The 18,571-nt window shown below is 39.1% G+C and overlaps 1 protein-coding gene across 1 annotated transcript in view; it reads right to left on the bottom strand.

The window, feature by feature from the left end:
* Positions 1–765: 765 nt before the first annotated feature.
* OLAH (oleoyl-ACP hydrolase) overlaps positions 766–18,571 on the bottom strand; it is a 33,400-nt gene continuing 15,594 nt past the window's right edge. Inside the window, exons 3-7 of the mRNA XM_072650520.1 lie at positions 10,400–10,538; positions 5,603–5,702; positions 4,848–5,017; positions 2,420–2,502; positions 766–1,916 (exon numbers count right to left, since the gene is read on the bottom strand). Of these exons, the coding sequence (XP_072506621.1) occupies positions 1,780–1,916; positions 2,420–2,502; positions 4,848–5,017; positions 5,603–5,702; positions 10,400–10,538 (629 nt within the window). The 3' untranslated portion in view covers positions 766–1,779. The remainder of the gene's footprint in view (positions 1,917–2,419; positions 2,503–4,847; positions 5,018–5,602; positions 5,703–10,399; positions 10,539–18,571) is intronic.

The raw sequence follows: 18,571 nt of genomic DNA, 5'->3' as shown, positions 1-18,571 counted from the left end.
GAAAGACTTGTATGATACAAAGTGAAGTGAACAGAGCTAGAACATTGTACATAGTAACAGCAATTTTGTATGAGGATCAACTATGAATGACAGCTATTTGCAGCAATATAACAATCCAAGACAATTCCAAAAGACTCAGGATGAAAAATGCTCTCAACCTCCAGAGAAAGAACTGATGGAGTGTGAATGCAGACCAAAGCAGACTACTTTTCACTTTCTGTATTTTTTCTCATGGGTTCTTTCCCCCTTTGGGTCTGTGTCTTCTTTCACATGGCTAAAATGGTAATATGTTTTGCAAGATTGAACATGTATAACTTGTATCAAATTGCTTCATATCTCAGGGAGGGAGGAGGTGAAGCAAGGAGAGAAATAATTTGGAACTCAAAAAAATTTTTTAATGAATGTAAAAAATTGTCTGTACATGTAATTGTGGAGAAAAAAGATTATTATTTTTAAAAAGAAGAGCAAGAAGAACCTTTACTCTAGGTCTGCCTGTCTAGTATCCTTGAAGGGATTGAAATTCAATGACATAAGAATTTATTTGATCAAGTAGAAGACAGGGTCCATCAAGGAATTTTTTCCACAGCATCCGCTATATGATAATTCTTCCATTATTATGGCATATACTGATTACAAGATATTGGGTGAAAGACATAGTTGGTAGTCCAAGTTACCTTTGTATGGGCCCTATTACAGAGGGAAGTTCTCCAGACAATATAATTATTATGGTTGAAGGATAACATACACTTGAAATTCCACATAATTTTTAGTTTATTTTATCCCATAGCACTAAAACTCAAAACCAAGTTCAGATTCAAAGCCAAAAAGCATTACAATGAGTTTTGTGACATAATTGTACAATACTTGGAAGTAGAAATAATAAAAATTGGACTGATTTTATTTATATTTTTATCAGTTTTAAATTATTCCGGTGAATATAATAGCAATTCTTTTCAAAAAAAATTCTGATTAAATTATTATAAATCTTCCTCTAATAAGCAAATCAACATTTCAGTTTAATTTAATAAAGAATTTTTATAATTTCTATGCTAAAGGCTGCATCCTACTTAAGTAAAACACTTGACCATAAATATTCTCAGTTTTACCCTGCTCCATTGTAAAAGAAGGAAAAGGCTATAGGAAAGTAGATCCTGAATATGTTAAAAGTAGCCTGGTGTGGTATAGGTAGTATTGGACTTCAAAGTAAGAAGATCTGGGTTTTCATTTCTAGCTGTGTGACCATAGGCAAACCTCTTAACTACTATGTGCTTCAGAACAGTCTCTGGGCCTTAGACATGAACTGTTTTGATCTGTTGGTGGAGAACATTCTCATACCAAGAATTCCTCACAAGGATAAAATCACAAATGCTTTGTGAATTTGTGTATTCATGGAAACAAGAATAATTTAATCTCAATTATTTCTTCAACATCATTTCCACTAGTAAAATTGTAGGAAAAACACACTCATGTTTTATCAATTGGGATAAACCTATAAATGAGAGGAATGAAAGCTTGAATGATCCCAATGTAGAGAAGCAGCATAGTTTGACTGTCAAGTACCTTATTTATTGGTTTAGAAGGGTCCAGGTTTCTTATGGCATATGGCAAGAAGGGTATTTAGATTTAACAAGTCACCCTGATAGGTGTTTTTTTTAAGTATAGTGTTTAGTCCGTTGATAAATGACAATGTACTAAAAATATACAATGACTTTGATGGCCTTAGATTACTATGGAAAGGATGTGTAATTTACCCACTACCAGCAATCAAAACTCTGAACCTTAAGCAATGTATGATATTTCAAGGCATCTGGTTATGTAGTTTATGAGGAAAGCCTCATTGGAAATGTCAGTGAGATAAAAGTGATTTCCAGGAATCTTGTGAGTCTCAACACTCTCACTGGTTAGGTCCTGCCAGTCTAAGAAACAAATAAAACCATATAGAAGTTTAGCAATACCCCCAAAGGCATTTCTTACTCCCATATACTATTACTCTAAGATCTCTCTGGGCAGCTGGAGTGCTCTTCTGGTATCCTTGCAATGCTAATTAGGGGAATGCAAGAACCATCCCCCTCTAGGATGTCAGGTAGATGATATGGCAAATTTATTTGAGCACATGCACCAGTGTCTGGGCGGGAGTACATGGCCCAAAATGACCTATATCACTAGAGGGAATGTCCACATAATGAACTGACAGATCAACTGAAGTAAAAGATTCCTCACTATAGAGTAGGCTTACATGAATTGTCTTTTGTTAACATGTGTCTTGTCCCTTTATTTACTTGAAGACCTATTGACGCAATAGGCCTATTTTGCATACATCTTAAATCCTCACCATTGAAATTGAACAAGATCAGGTTGACTTCTCTCCATGGGTAGATCTGTGAGGTAACATTTAGCTAAATACAAAAGAAGCCATTACCTTCCATTTTCTTTGCTATATCTTCAGTTCCAGAAAAACATGTAATATCACAAGAAATAGGAGTCTTTGATGGTTTGACAAAGCTGTGAACAGAAAAAGTTTCATTTTTCCTAAATCTTGAAGATTTCATAATCTCTCTTTGTTGTTAAAGTAGTGATGCTCAAATGATTTCCCTCTTTTCTTCTCCCTTGCTACATTCTCCCTGTGAAATTAGTAACTATGAATCAATATTCATTAAATACCTACTATGTGCCAGGCACTGTGCTAAGTACTTGAAGATGTTTTCACTGGGGAAAGGATGAGACTGTTATTCATGCAGACTAAGGTAGTACCAGTCTAAAGAGTCCAGACCCTTGACTGACTTTGAGTCCATCTTGGTCTTGGTTCTGGGCCCCTTTCATGAATCTGGCAGCTGCAGTAAGGTGACAGCAAAGTCTGTCCATAAAGTACACAATTCAGAGGTTGGAGGTCAAATGTGGAACTTCCATGGTGGTGACATACTTCTTTTTAATCAGTTGTTGCCACACTGTTGTCTCCCTTATTACTTGCTTCCAAAAGAGGTCAGCAGTAGTCCTGAGCCAAAGCTAGAGATGGGGTGGGTGGGGTTTCAGATTTAGCTCATCCTATTTCATTGGCTTTTGGGGGTCCAGTCGACATAATTTATGATAAGCTTAGTATATGCTGAGAGAATATAGTTAGTAGATGCTATGGGGGATACAAGAGAAACATAAGGCATAGTCCCCATTCTCAGAGAGCTTAAGCTCTTCATTAGGGAGAGAAAAATATACCCCAACCTGGGGGGAAAAATTACATGATTATGGTGATTAAATACCAAAATATGTTGTATACACACGATAAGCTACAGGAAGTCAGAATAGCAAAAGATCTTTTGGGAGCTGCCTATTTTAATCAGAGGAAGCTTCATGGAGAAGGGGGGGCTCCAGCTCATTTAGAAAAATGCAACATGAAGAATGCTTATTAAAGATAAGGAAGTCAGAATAGCAAAAGATCTTTTGGGAGCTACCTATTTTAATCAGAGGAAGCTTCATGGAGAAGGGGGGGCTCCAGCCCATTTAGAAAAATGCAACATGAAGAATGCTTATTAAAGATATTTTACAGAATAGATAAATGGTGATATGCCACTAAGCTATAAAGCACGTGTGTGAACAAAACACAAAAAGGAGATGAAATCAGGTTTTCTTGCTGTGGAGAATTTTGCTACTAGTAATCAGATTAAATGGACATATCCTACTATACTTTGTTACATTTATTTTTAAATTTCTTTTTATTGACAAATTTTATTTTTAACATATCATACAAAAACTCCGGGTATTCACCAGTGTATCCCTCATGCCAAATAATCCTTGATGCCAGTTCAGTAAAACAACCTATGAGTGATTATAACTGATGGTACAGGTAACCCAATCTACACTTTGGTTGTCTCCTTCGGTTAAAAGAGTCAATGTGGTGTAACTGTTAGAAGACCAACCTTAGACAAGATAACCTGAGTTCAAGTCTGCCTCTGACAGGTATTAGTGGTGTAAACCTGGGCAAGTAAGTCATTTAAGCTTTCAGTGTAGTCAAGGATTGTGACTCATAGATATACCAAGATGAAAACTCAGATTTTAGGGGAACAAGAGTGATTTATAATGAAGTACCTACTATGTGCCAGGCACCAGAAAAGCAAATGAAGCAATCTTCACTCTCAAGAAGCTTATATTGTTCAATTTTATAAGTTTTCTTACATTAAAAATTACTTGTATTTATATAGCTTTCATAATTATATTTATAAAGGAATGGGTATATACGTTGTTCTTTTGGCTCTGCTGTATTCATTTACCCTGTGTCATTTGAAGGATGATGGGAGATGGTAGAAACTGAAGTAGCTACATGTTAGAAGGGTTAGGTACAGAACATATTAATCAGAGTTCCTGATTCTCTCTTGGGCAATTGGTTGGAAATAGGAAAAGCTGCATAAGGTAGTGGGAAGAGGCTCTGAACTGGAAGACAAAAGGTCTGGGTTCTACCCTTGCATTTGGTACTGTCTTTGGGAATGTCCCTTAACCTCTGTGCCTCAGTTTCACCATTTGTAAAAATGAGGAGTTTGGAAGAGATGATTTTACCAATCAAAGTTTAAGGTAAGCAACGCTGGCTCTTTGTTCTGTGGTTCTTCCTAGGTTCAGGTCTATGAAATAATAGCAGAGTGAGAATCTGGTGTCCAAAATGTGGTCAGCAGAAATCTGGCCATCCTAAAGCTACCATGGATACCTTACATGTGTTTTTTTAAACCTAGTTGATAGAACAAACTCTCTCTCTCTGTGTCTCTCTCTCTTTTTCTCTTCCTCCCTCTCTCTCTGTCTGTCTCTCTCTTTCTCTTCTCCTCCTTCTCCCTTGTTTGCTCTCCCCCTTCCCTTTTTCTTTTACTTACATGGAATTTATCAAAATTTGAATATCTGCTTTTAAAATAGGGAGAGTCATTTCCAAAAGTTCTTTGTTTTCAAGAAGCTCCTTGGGAGTGCCACCAACATTCTTGATAAAATGGAACAAATACTCTTCTAATTCACTGGACGTATTTGGAACGTTCTGACAGTGGATTTGCTGAAAATACTGAACAAAATTGGTATAATAAGTCATATAGGACATTAAATTTTCAGAGCTTTAATTATCTAAGGAAAAAGGAATTAAATTAAATTACACTTAGTATATGAGATTCTTTAATTACAGAGCTCAGCAAGGATTATTGCAAAAATAGCCAAACCCAGATGACTATCCTGGGATCAGATCCCACTCCATTCTAGCTCCTCCAAGAGACTGACTCTTCCATCATCACTACAGCAACATCATCCCTACCCTCTATAAAAACGAACAAATACAGTCAAATAACATAGTGAAAGGAATGGAAAAGAGATGAATGCTCAGAGGATTCCACTGGTAGCCATGTAATACGAAAGGAATTAGGGGAAGATCTTTAGAGTTGCTTTGTAGGTACATATACCATGAAGCAATTGGGAGAGGAGATGGTCAAGAAAAACATAGGATGGGAAAGAGAAGATGAGCTAAAAGCAGGATCTTTGAGAAGAAAGTATACACATGGAAGAGATTACAGAGTCATGAAAGTATAAATATCATACCCTGCCCCCCATTTCTGCCCCAACCTTCAATAAAATAAGTCACATTACTCACATGTGGAGGAGTTGAACTAGACACAAAAAAATGCACTGGTTGTAACTTGTAATTTTCTTTTAAGTGTAGAGCTGTCATAAAAGCAACATGTGCCCCCATGCTAAAATGTGAAAAAAGAGAAAAATTGGCCAAATGAATGATGATCCATTCCAAGTTAACCTAGTACAAGCATACCTTTAATGTACCATAAATGTGATTTTTCCAAGTTAGGGAAATAAGAAGAAGAAATTAGGCTTATATTATTTCAACAGGAGATTAAGCAAAGGATCTGGCATTTCATCAACAGAGTCTCAGTGTGGGAGCTCCCACAGGTGAATGTAAGGTAAGTCCTGGGGAGTTGCTTGAGGCATTTAGAGGTTGAGTGATTTGCCCAAGGTCACATACCTAGTAAATTTCAGAGGGGAGATGTGTGCCTTGGAGTCTTCCTGACTGCAAGCACAGCAAGCTATTCTTTATGCCACATTCACTGTCTCTACCGCTACTTTTATAATACAATTTTACTTCTTGCTTAAAAAGACTATCTGTGATGTTTGTGAAAGGCAGCAGAGAAAAGAGTTAAGTGGGGGAAACATCAGCAAGCAATTAGCAAGATTTTTAGAATTTCTAGAAAGCAGTTTAAATCTCCTTATCTTCTCTAAGAATATATAACAGCACAATTGACAGTCAATTCTGCTAATTCCTTATTCATTTGTTGTCTTGTATCCTGTTTTCCTGATAGAAAAGGAATAGACCAATACTTGTCGAATACTTTCAAGTCATTATGGTAAAATTATTATCAAATAGCTTGGTTATACCTGATTTGGTATATGCATAGGGATAAGAGTCATAAAATCACAGAATTTTAGAGGGGAGGGACCTTGGCAGCCATCTAGACTGACCCATACATGAAAGAAATTTTTGATCTAACAATCCCGACAAGTGATTGGCTGTACTAAAATGGAAGACAGGAAACTATCACTTTACTTCTATCTCTCACTAGTTATCTGTGGTACTTAAGGAAAGTCACTTTCTCTCTCTGATCTCAGCTTCCTCATCTGTAAAATGGGGATATTAGGGCAGATGGTCACTAAGGTCCCCTCTAGATTTAAATCTTATGATTGCCTGTATGGATCTCTAAGGTGCTGGTCCACCTGCCTCACCTACCTAACAAGACTGGTGTGAAGACAGCACTTTGTAAACTGCTGAGTTATTATCTGAGTCTGGCTGAATTTTAATTGAGCCAAACCATTGTTTGATCAGCTAAGTAATGGTGCAGCATAATTGATTGGTTTGAGCCACCACAGGGCTAGCATACAAGATAGCTGAATCTGGATAGGAGTAAAAAGTCAGGTAAAGGGAGAAGCATGGGGGCCTGCTAAGAAACAGCAGGATGAAAAACAATATGAAGGACTGTGGGAAAATATATTGTCAAAAAGAGGGATAGAAGGACATGGAAAGAAAATGGTCTCTCAACAAGTTTTTCCCACAAAGATATACCTGATTCCTTGTTCTCTGTCTAGAGAGTACTGCCCTCTACAAAACCAAGGCCAGCAAGGAGATGCACACAGAGAAAGAATTTGGCACTATGACCAGCCATTGAAATTGTGCATCAGCCCTGAAGACTGTCTTGTGATACTAACTCAGAAACAAGGAAGCAGAAAGCAGAAGCTGAAAGCAGAAAGAATCTAATGGGAAGAGTGAGTCATTATGTGATGACTGGCACTCAAATCTCCCTTTGTGATTAAGCAGAATGTAGAATGAGAAAACCTGAGCACATACTACACTATGCACACACAAAAAAAGTTGCAAAACTTTAAGAGTTCAGAAGGAGAAATGTGGCAAATAAAACTAATGTTATTATTTATTAAAGTTTATGTGGTTTCTTTGGTCACAATGAAAAAGTTCAGATTTTATTATTATCTCTTCAAATCTTACTCTTTGTTGATATTTATCTAAATTGTTAAGGTTATAATGAAAATAGTCTTTTAAAAAGAATTTAGCAGATCTCAAGTTGATGAAATCACTTTGATCCTCTACTAAAGTACAAAGGTTGAACCCAAGATTTATTAACAATTGTATTAAGAACAAGTGGAACATTGGACTTTTATCATTTAATTCTCCATCATCTCACTGGGTGACCAGTTTCCTGTATGAGGCTAGGCTGTTGAGACAGGGAAATTTTTAAAGAGGTCAGATAGTATCAATCTTGACTATTTGAGTATCTGTTTCACCTAATATTGCTGAAGGAGTGTATCCAGCAAATAGCATGTATGTTCCTCAGAGCAACAAGTATCAATTGTACAATGCCCAGAGATAAATGTTGCTCTCTATAGGCTTTGGATTTAAGATTCCTAATGTCTTTGTATTGACGTGCATCTTCCATAACTTTAGAGGAGGGCTTGAACTGAAGAAAGACAAGGAAATGTGAAGGTTATTTAGAAGGCTTTGAAAATGAGAAGGCCAGTGAGTGAATGTGGAGAGGGCAATTTGAGAAGGCTCAAAGTTTGAAGGAGAAAAAGATGAAGGAAAAGGAGAAGGTCTCAAGCTGAAGGACCTAAGAGAAAAAAGAAGAAAGACACCAGGAAAAAGAGAAGGTAGTTGGTAAGATCAGGAAATGGAGACACGTTGGTAAGGCAAGATTGGTTGGTTGGTTGGTTGGTTGGTTGGTTGTCGTCCTTTGTTCTCGAAAAGGACCAAAATGGCACCACTATGTTAGAGTCAAGTTACAGTGTGTCCTATTGTGGCTGATCAAGCATAATATGAGCTTGGAATGCTCTACCACAGGTTGGGCACAAATAATACATGTGAACATTTGGGGTGGATTCTCTAAATTTGCACATCTCACATTTCTTTTGAGCTACTACAATTCTACTTTGCTCATACAGTACAGCATCCTTTCTGAGGTGGGCATGCCATGCTGAGCAGTCCTGTTCCAGTGTCTCTCATGTCACACAACCAATTCCAAACTTCTTAAGAGAGACCTTGAGAGAGTCCTTGTATCACTTCTTCTGACCCCATGGGAGCTCTTGTCCTGTGTGAGTTCTCCATAAAACAATCTTTTAGGCCAGTGTATGTTTGGCATTTGAACAATATGGCCAGCCCATTGGAGCTGTGCTCTCTGAAGCAGAATTTGAATGCTTGGCAGTTTAGTTCAAGAAAGAACTTCAGTATCTGGTATCTTATCCTGCCAGGTGGTCTTCAGAATCTTCTGAAGATAACTCAAATGGAAGTGATTCAGGTTCCTGGGATGGCACTGGTATACCATACAGGTTTCACAGATGTACAACAATGAGACCAGTATAATGGCTCTGTACATCTTGAGCTTGGTAGTCAGTTTAATATCTCTTCTCTCCTACACTTTCCTTTGGAGCCTCCCAAACACTGAGTTAGCTCTGGCAATGCATGTGCCAACCTCCTTATCAATATGTACATCCCATCAATATGTACTGCTAAGGTAAGAGAAGAAAAGATGAGTGCAGTAATAGACGTGCTAAAGAGGTGTTAAAAAGCCAGATGAAAGACAAGTCAGGAGTTGCCACACTCCCTCCCTTCAAAGCAGTTTCTGTAGAAATTTTCATGGGAGCTACTGGCAAGAACAATGAAATCTGAGAATCTTGTCTCCAGTAAGTATAGAGGTCAGGGAGAAGTTTGCATTGATAAGCAAAAAATGTATATTTTTGCTGAGTCTAAACGATTTCTATATATACTGAGAGTGCAGGCTGGTCTTCCTCCTAGAAGTGAAGGTAAAGAGACTTCAGGAACACTTCTTCAGTCTTCAGGAGCAAGAATAAGAAAAATGAATTGTTTCTTTAAAAAAGGATCGAATTCCATCTGGAGAGAAAGAAGAGAAAAGGAATCTGCAAAAGTATAGAGGAGTTTTTCTTTATGTAATTGAGATTAGAGGATGAAAGCATGACCCACAGAGGACGAAGAGAAGAAATCAAACAAATATGAGGTTCTTCCCAAAGAGAATGGAGTGATATGACTTGAACAGCAAGTAACTGCACTAGGGAATAGTGATGTGATTTGATGTCAAGTGAAAGATTATCCAGTAAGAGTCCAAGGAACAAGAAACAATACTGGTAGCTAGTGTGTCCAAGCTGATGAAGTAGTGAGACAAGCATTGGTCTCCTTGAAAACAACAGGAAAGTCTGTTGTCTTTTGGGGGCATGTATCTGAGCCAAAAATTATTAAATCAGAACATCCCTCTATGTGTTTATCTTATTTTACCTGGGCATAAATGTTACTACCAAAATGATTCTTTTTTTTTAATATAATATTTTATTTACACCTCCCTCCAAATAACATATTTAAACAACTGCCAAAAGAGTTCTAAAGAGCTCTGGTTCAGATTATAAAATCTTGGATAGGCAACTGAAGACCTTAGAAGCATCAGTGGTAATCACTACTGCGCAGTTAAGTCAAGGGCTTCAGAGGTGAAAGGAAAATTTGAGAAGTGAATAGTTAGATAAAAACATGGTATCAGAGAATGCAATTAGGATTTCTGGACCCTTACCTTCCAGGTATCCAGATGAGGGGGCAATTTGGTACAATGGAAAGAACACTGGCCCTACTCAAGAGACCTAAGTACCAATTCCACCTGTGACATTATCTTCGTGACTTTGGGTGATTCATTTGACCTCTCTGGGCCTCTTCTGTGAGTGAGAAGATAGACTGAATAGTCTCTGAAGTTCTTCCCAGCTCTATATCTATGATCCCTACAGGGTACAGAGCATGCCACATTCTTTGGTCCCCATTGGTCCTATAGTCCAAAACTCCTGATGCCACAAAGAGCTATTTTTTCTTTCCTTTTTTTACCTGTGACCAAAAAATGCGAAAGGAGTATCCTGGAGTATTGGCAGTAAAGCATTAGAAATTTCAGCAACTATACGATCCATGGTTTTTGCAAATGGCTCATTAGATCGACTTTCTCTTCCAGGAAGCCTTATAGAGGAAACTGGAAATTGAGAGACAGACCAATATATACTAGCATTATATATACTATTATAATAAAGACTTTCACCATTCATTCACTCAATAACCATTTTAATATAGAATCGCATGAATAAAATCTAAATGATAATAATTCTGCTCAGGAAAGTTCATATATTTGTCAATAAAATAATAGTAAAATAAATTTCTACAGTGATTAATTCATATTACCTGCAATACCTACCACATATGGTTATTGCAAGGACCTAATGGGATATGGTCCCCACTTTTTCTCTCTGTGCTGACTTACTCCCCCCAACTTATCTCCGCAAGGACAGGGGTGGGTTTTCCACAAAGGGATCACAACAACACAACAGTGTTACAACTCAAAGTTTCTCAGGGTCCTATGGTTAAACTTGTTGTGGGAGAGGGTAAATATTGACACCACTTATCCCTATAGCTCCTAATCCCCCACTAGTATGCTTTCTATTTACACAAAATCAGTCATCACCATTAGCCATTAAATATGAAATATTTAGTTAACTATATATAGTTATATAACTATAACTATAAAAATGAGAATAATTATAACACTGTGGTTCTTGTATTTGTCCTTCATTCTCAAAGAGGACCATGACATCAAGCTGATGACATGAGTTGCTGTTGGGTTTGATTTGAGTGAGGGAGAACAGTGCAAGGTCACCAACTTCACTTTCTTCTCCTGAGCCATCTGGGTCCAGTGGCCTGATATTCATCAGGGCAACTGGAGATGGCCAAGGATGCAATGTGAGACCCTGGCCCTTTCAGGCTAAGGTCTTATCACATTCTCACTTTGAGTGAGATACACCCATTCAATGAATAGGCTTCTTTAAATTACTGAAGGGATGGATCCTTGAATTAAAAAAAAAAATCTAACTGGCAGGGGAAGATCCTCAGGGTTCCTGGGTAAAAGAGAAACAATTACCATTTAGTTATTACATTCACTCTGTCTAGGTGGGTGGGGACTTGTCCAGTCCATGAGCTCCAGAGTGAATTGGGTTTAAGGCTTGATCTTTGAGCAAGAAATGTAGCCAGTAAACCCAAAGGAAGAAAAGGCAGCTTTTGGCCACAAGTTTACCTTCTCCTGGACAGAACACCAGAGGAGAGGAGAGGAAAAGAGAGGAGAGGAGAGTACAGAAGAGGAGGGGAGAGGAACTGCTGCTCACTCACAGGTTGTTTGTCCTTCCTTCTCAAAGAGAACCATGACATCAAGATGATGAATGACTTGCAGCTGACTTTGATTTTATGTGAGAGAGGGCAAGGCTAGGTCACCAACCTCACTTTTTCTCCCAAGCCATCTGGGTCCCATCACTGTGGTTACTCAATAAGGAAATGCAGTAATAATCGAAACACCTAATACACCCAAGAACCTGGATCATGCTTTGCTCTAATCTATGCAGTGTCTATGGAAGAAAACCTGGCAGAGGTACATGAGTGACAAAGACCTGTATCTGCACAGCTCACAACTCTGCAATGGAGGCTTTGATGTCTTCCTGTGATCCCTTCAGAAGTAATCTGTACTACACAAAGCTGCTTTTCTGAGATGTGTTCCCCTTCTGGTCTTCGCCCTTCTACTTCTAAGCAATTCCATTGCTTTTCTATTCTCAAACTGATGAACAATGATAATGACATTGCGGCTTAAGTGATTGTCTAGACATGAAATTGATGGAGAAAATGTTAGCAACACAGATTAAATTTTAAAATTTCATGTATTCACACACACACTGGGAGTTGCTTGTTAAACATGTAATATCAGATGCCTGCTTAGAGGACATCTTGTCCAACCCTCTAACTTTATAGGTGATGAAACTGAGGCTCTGAGGGGTTAAAAGACTTGTCCAAGGACATAGAGGCAGTCAGTGAGAGACGGAGACACTTATTTAGCCATGCATTCCTTCACCAAACATCTATTTAACACCCATTCTCCAGAATGAACTGTGCTGTACTGATCAGAATACTGAAATGAACAAGAGATCCCCTGCCCAGCTTTCCTCTGACATTATTTCTTTCTGCTGGGGCATTCAGGTATATTAACTATTACATTACTTCTGGGCAAAATAAGGCTCATTAATCAGTAATTGGACATTAGAGAGCTTCAATGGAAAGAAATTACTGGGCTACTGGGAGTAACTAAGCACCGAGATCAAATGGAAAGAATTACCATACTGATACCTGATGCCCTCTCTAATGCCTCTCTTTTAATGCTGTATGAGGAAGTAAACATATTTGATGTTACATTTCCTAAAGGAATAGATTCACAAAGACCCTTTTTTTTGTATCATTTTCCTTGGCAGACTACCCTTATTAGCAAAAACTAGATTTGAAATTTAGGTTTAATTCCCCTCTCAAATGAAATTACCTTCTATTTATACATTATTCTTCTTATTCTCTGTGAGGCAGTCAGGTGGTGCAGTGGATAGAGTGTTGGCCCTGGAGTCAGGAAGATTCACTTTCCTGAGTTCAAATGTGGCCTCAGATACTTAGTAACTGTGTAACCTTGGGCCAGTCATTTAACCCTGTTTGCCTCAGTTTCCTCATCTGTAAAATGAACTGGAGGAAAAAATGGCAAACCACTCCAATATCTTTGCCAAGAAAACCCCAAATGGGATCATAAAGAATAGAATGTGATTGAATAACAGTTCGTCTCTGTGTTGTTTCTTCCTACTACAGGTCTACACCTATGGTCTGCCAAAGGATTTTGACGGCCCAAAAAATATGTAGTGGAAAATAGCCTTTGCATGTAGAGAAAATACTGGGCTGCAGGTTGTGCAGGCCTGCCCTAGCAGAACTGAGCTCCCTGAGGGCAGGGGCTGCCTTCCTTTTCTATTTGTAGCCCCAGGGTTTAGCACAGTATTTTCCACATAGAAAATACTTAATCTTTTTTATTCATTCAATCAGAACATATTTTATATTTTCTTGGTATATGCTGACACTCTACAGAACATAAATTTTTTGGAGGCAGTGATGATTTTTTTTTTTAAATCTCCCAGCTCGAAGATGGCAGAGGAGAAAGACGCACATACACATAGCTCCAAACCCACAACCCATAGAACGGCTACAGGGAAGTAACTCACGGTGAATTCTGCACCCAGATGCCACGGAATATTGGAGCGAGGGAGATTTCTGTTCCAGAGAGACCTGCAAACCTCTCGCGGGGGGTCCTTCGCTCTGCGGACTGGGCACCGGGACTGGGAGCTGAGTGCAGCCCTGCCGCGGCCGCGGCACTGAGAGGAAAATATCCGAGTGGGCTTCAGGGACGGGATCTCCAGTGGCCACGCGGGTCCCTCCACCCACAGAGGGACCTGCAAACCTCTCGCAAAAGGTCTGTCGCGCTGCAGATGCGGAGCCCAGCCCAGACCTGCTGTGGCCGTGGCCATGGCACCGAGAGATATGGATCCAAGCAGGCTTCAGGGACGGGATCTCCAGTGGCCGCACAAGTCCCTCCACCCACAGGTGATGGGGGCCAGTGAGAGAGTCTTTTTGGCAGGTCGAGAGGGGAGTGGGGTGCCCCCATAATTCAGGCCCCCCCAGGATGTAGAAGCTGAGAGGTGGCTGCAGACCAGGGCTCCCCAAGCAGGCAGGAGCCTGGATCCATTGTGGAAGGTCTGTGCATAAACCCCCTGAGGGAACTGAGCCTGAGAGGCGGCCCTGCCCCCACCTGACCACCTGAACTTAATCTCACACTGAATAGCAGCCCTGCCCCCGCCAAAAGCCCTAAGGCTGGAAGCAGCATTTGAATCTCAAACCCCAAACACTGGCTGGGAGGATCAGGAGGCGAGGTGGGTGTGAGGAGAATATTCAGAGGTCAAGTCACTGGCTGGGAAAATGCCCAGAAAAGGGAAAAGAAATAAGACTATAGAAGGCTATTTTCTTGGAGAACAGGCATTTCCTCCCTTCCTTTCTGATGAGGAAGAACAACGCTTACCATCAGGCAAAGACACAGAAATCAAGGCTTCTGTGTCCCAGCCCACCCAATGGGCTCAGGCCATGGAAGAGCTCAAAAAGAATTTTGAAAATCAAGTTAGAGAGGTAGAGGAAAAACTGGGAAGAGAAATGAGAGACATGAAGTCAAAGCATGAATAGCAGATCAGCTCCCTGCTAAAGGAGACCCAAAAAAATGTTGAAGAAATTAACACCTTGAAAACTAGCCTAACTCAATTGGCAAAAGAGGTTCAAAAAGCCAATGAGGAGAAGAATGCTTTCAAAAGCAGAATTAGCCAAATGGAAAAGGAGATTCAAAAGCTCACTGAAGAAAATAGTTCTTTCAAAATTAGAATGGCACAGATGGAGGCTAATGACTTTATGCAAAACCAAGAAATCACAGAACAAAGAGAGAAGAATGGAAAAATGGAAGATAATGTGAAATATCTCATTGGAAAAACAACAGACCTGGAAAATAGATCCAGGAGAGACAATTTAAAAATTATGGGACTACCTGAAAGCCATGATCAAAAGAAGAGCCTAGACATCATCTTCCATGAAATTATCAAGGAAAACTGCCCTGAGATTCTAGAACCAGAGGGCAAAATAAATATTTAAGGAATCCACAGAACACCGCCTGAAAGAGATCCAAAAAGAGAAACTCCTAGGAACATTGTGGCCAAATTCCAGAGTTCCCAGGTCAAGGAGAAAATATTGCAAGCAGCTAGAAAGAAACAATTCAAGTATTGTGGAAATACAATCAGGATAACACAAGATCTAGCACCCTCTACATTAAGGGATCGAAGGGCATGGAATAGGATATTCCAGAAGTCAAAGGAACTAGGACTAAAACCAAGAATCACCTACCCAGCAAAACTGAGTATAATACTTCAGGGGAAAAATTGGTCTTTCAATGAAATAGAGGATTTTCAAGTATTCTTGATGAAAAGACCAGAGCTGAAAAGAAAATTTGACTTTCAAACACAAGAATGAAGAGAACCATGAAAAGGTGAACAGCAAAGAGAAGTCATAAGGGACTTACTAAAGCTGAACTGTTTACATTCCTACATGGAAAGACAATATTTGTAACTCTTGAAACATTTCAGTATCTGGGTACTAGGTGGGATTACACACACACACATGCACACACGCACACATACATAGAGACAGAGTGCACAGAGTGAATTGAAGAGGATGGGATCATATCTTAAAAAAAAATGAAATCAAGCAGTGAGAGAGAAATATATTGGGAGGAGAAAGGGAGAAATTGAATGGGGCAAATTATCTCTCATAAAAGAGGCAAGCAAAAGACTCATTAGTGGAGGGATAATGAGGGGGGGTGAGAGAAAAACATGAAGTCTACTCTCATCACATTCCACTAAAGGAAAGAATAAAATGCACACTCATTTTGGTAGGAAAACCTATCTCACAATACAGGAAAGTGGGGGATAAGGGGACAAGCAGGGTGGGGGGATGATAGAAGGGAGGGCATGGGGAGGAGAGTGCAATTCGAGGTCGACACTCATGGGGAGGGATAGGATCAAAAGAGAATAGAAGTAATGGGGGACAGGATAGGATGGAGGGAAATATAGTCAGTCCTATACAACACAACTACTATGGAAGTCATTTGCAAAACTACACAGATTTGGCCTATATTGAATTGCTTGCCTTCCAAAGGGAAGGGGTGGAGAGGGAGGGATGTAAAGAAGTTGGAACTCAAAGTGTTAGGATCAACTGTCGAGTAATGTTCTTGCCACTAGGAAATAAGAAATACAGGTAAAGGGGTATAGAAAGCTATCTGGCCCTACAGGACAAAAGAGAAGACGGAGACAAGGGCAGAGAGGGATGATAGAAGAGAGAGCAGATTGGTCATAGGGGCAATTAGAATGCTTGGTGTTTGGGGGGGGAGGGGAGAAAAGGGGAGAAAATTTGGAACCCAAAATTTTGTGAAAATGAATGTTAAAAGTTAAATAAATAAATTTAATTTAAAAAAATTATAACCATTTTTTATAACTTAAAAAAAAAATAAAAAAATAAAATAAAATCTCTTAGCTCCTCGTATAGTACCGGGCATAAAATGAGTGCTTAATAAATGCTTATTGATTAGTTGATATGTGTCTTTTCTTTAACATAAGAGTTCTCTTTTGTGTCTCAGTACAATCAAGATGTGGCCTGAAGACCATTTGTTCTTCCCTTTTCTGGGGAGAAGAAAACCATTTTTCAAAATTTTCTGAACAAGCAGACTGCTCTTTACATACCCAAATGTTGCTGGGCCCTGAGAGGAATAAAAACACATTTTCATTGCCTTTTGAACTTCTCACTGAATCTCCAGTTTGCTTCTATAGAGAGTCGGAACTCCCCATCTGCAGAAGCAGCTCTAGGAAGATCTTGTGGTGACACCTATTTTCACAATGGATCAGAGTTTATTTGTAAAAACAATGGCTTGTTTTGCTATGGCATTCGGAGGGCTGTAAGGATAATGAATCATCAAGAGTTTAGAACTCTTTATGAACTCTCTGTACTGTTATAGAGTGAAGTAAGCAGATCTAGGAGAACAGTTTATATACTGAAAACAATTTAATAGAGAAAAATAACATTGAAAGACTTTAGAGTTCTGAGTAGGGCACAAATAAACCACAAGCCCAGAGGACAGATGGATCATACTGCTCACCTCCAGCCAGAGAGGTGATAGCTTTAACATCTAGAATAGGATGTAGACATCTCCAACGTGGAAAATTATTTTATTGGACTGTGAATGTTTGTTACATTTGCTTGTCTTTTTTTTATTGTACAATGAGAGGGGCAGTGGAAGGGAGATATAGTAAGCACATTTTATTTAATTATAAAATTGAATGAATTAAAATATTGTAAAAAGGAATGGGCCAATTTTATTATATCCTTGTTCAAAACAACATACCCATTTTTGTTTATTTTCATAGCCTATAAACAATAGAAGTTAATGGAAAACAGTCATTTTTCTTTGTTGTGGTTTGCAAAGTTCTTTACATGTGTTATCTCGTTTGATCCTCACAACAACCCTGTGACTCCATTATCCCTGTTTTACAAATGGAGGAACTGAGTCTGAGGAAGGTTTAAATGACTTGCCCAGAAATACCTAACTAGCAAGTATCTGTGGCAGGATTTGAACTCAGATTTTTCTGACTCTAAGACCAATGCTCTATCCAGTAAGCCACATAACTGCCTCTATTACTATTTGTAGTTATTATTTGTAAACCATCATGGTTATTGGGGCTGCTAGGTTTCTTATGAATCTGTTTATTTTATATAATGTATACTAATTGAGGTGACAATTAGATGGCACAGCGGATAGAGTGATGGACCTGGCTTCCGGAAGATTCATCTTCCTAAGTTCAAATCTGGCTTCAGATACTTACTAGCTATACAACCCTGGGTAAGTCACTTAACCTCATTTGCCTCAGTTTCCTCATCTGTAAATGAGGTGGAGAAGGAAATGGCAAACCACTATGGTGTCTTTGCTAAGAAAACCCAAATGGGGTCACAAAGAGTGGCACATGACTGAAATGAGTGAACAACAAAATGCTAATGAAAGTGTTCCAAGCAGTCATCCAAAGGACCCTGTAGCCACTGGAAAGTCAGAACTTGTTCCTTGAGGGAAACAAAATCTATGTGTTTATACTCAGGCTGGTGTGAGGCATAGCATAGGTCATGCTAACTGCTTAGACCATCAAGATTCATGGTTCTTACTCAAGAGCAGGTTACCAGGAGCTATAGAAAAGGGGGCCCATTTCTCTTTGAGGAAAATACACAACCTCTGACTTCCTGTGCTTTATACCTAAAAAAGTACTAAGAGGTGACATTTAATTGAGAAAATGCCACTGAATGAACCAATGGATTGACTTGTGATCTAACCTGCCAATGCAAGATTTAGAACACTGATAACAGTACTCTCTGCATACAGTAGGCACTCAGTAAATAAACTGACTAGATTAGGAGACCCTTGGAATCTTTTCTAGAGTCCTTCTTCAAGGGAAAAGGAGGCCCAAGAACTGTAACATGTCAATTTCTTAAAAGCAATCACCGATTTTTTTCCCTTTCTTTATATCCCCAGTGCTAGCA

This window comes from Notamacropus eugenii, chromosome 3, assembly GCF_028372415.1.
Source record: "Notamacropus eugenii isolate mMacEug1 chromosome 3, mMacEug1.pri_v2, whole genome shotgun sequence".
NCBI lineage: Eukaryota > Metazoa > Chordata > Mammalia > Diprotodontia > Macropodidae > Notamacropus > Notamacropus eugenii.
Note: the sequence above shows the minus strand (reverse complement) of the source record. Positions and strands in the feature narration are given on the sequence as shown.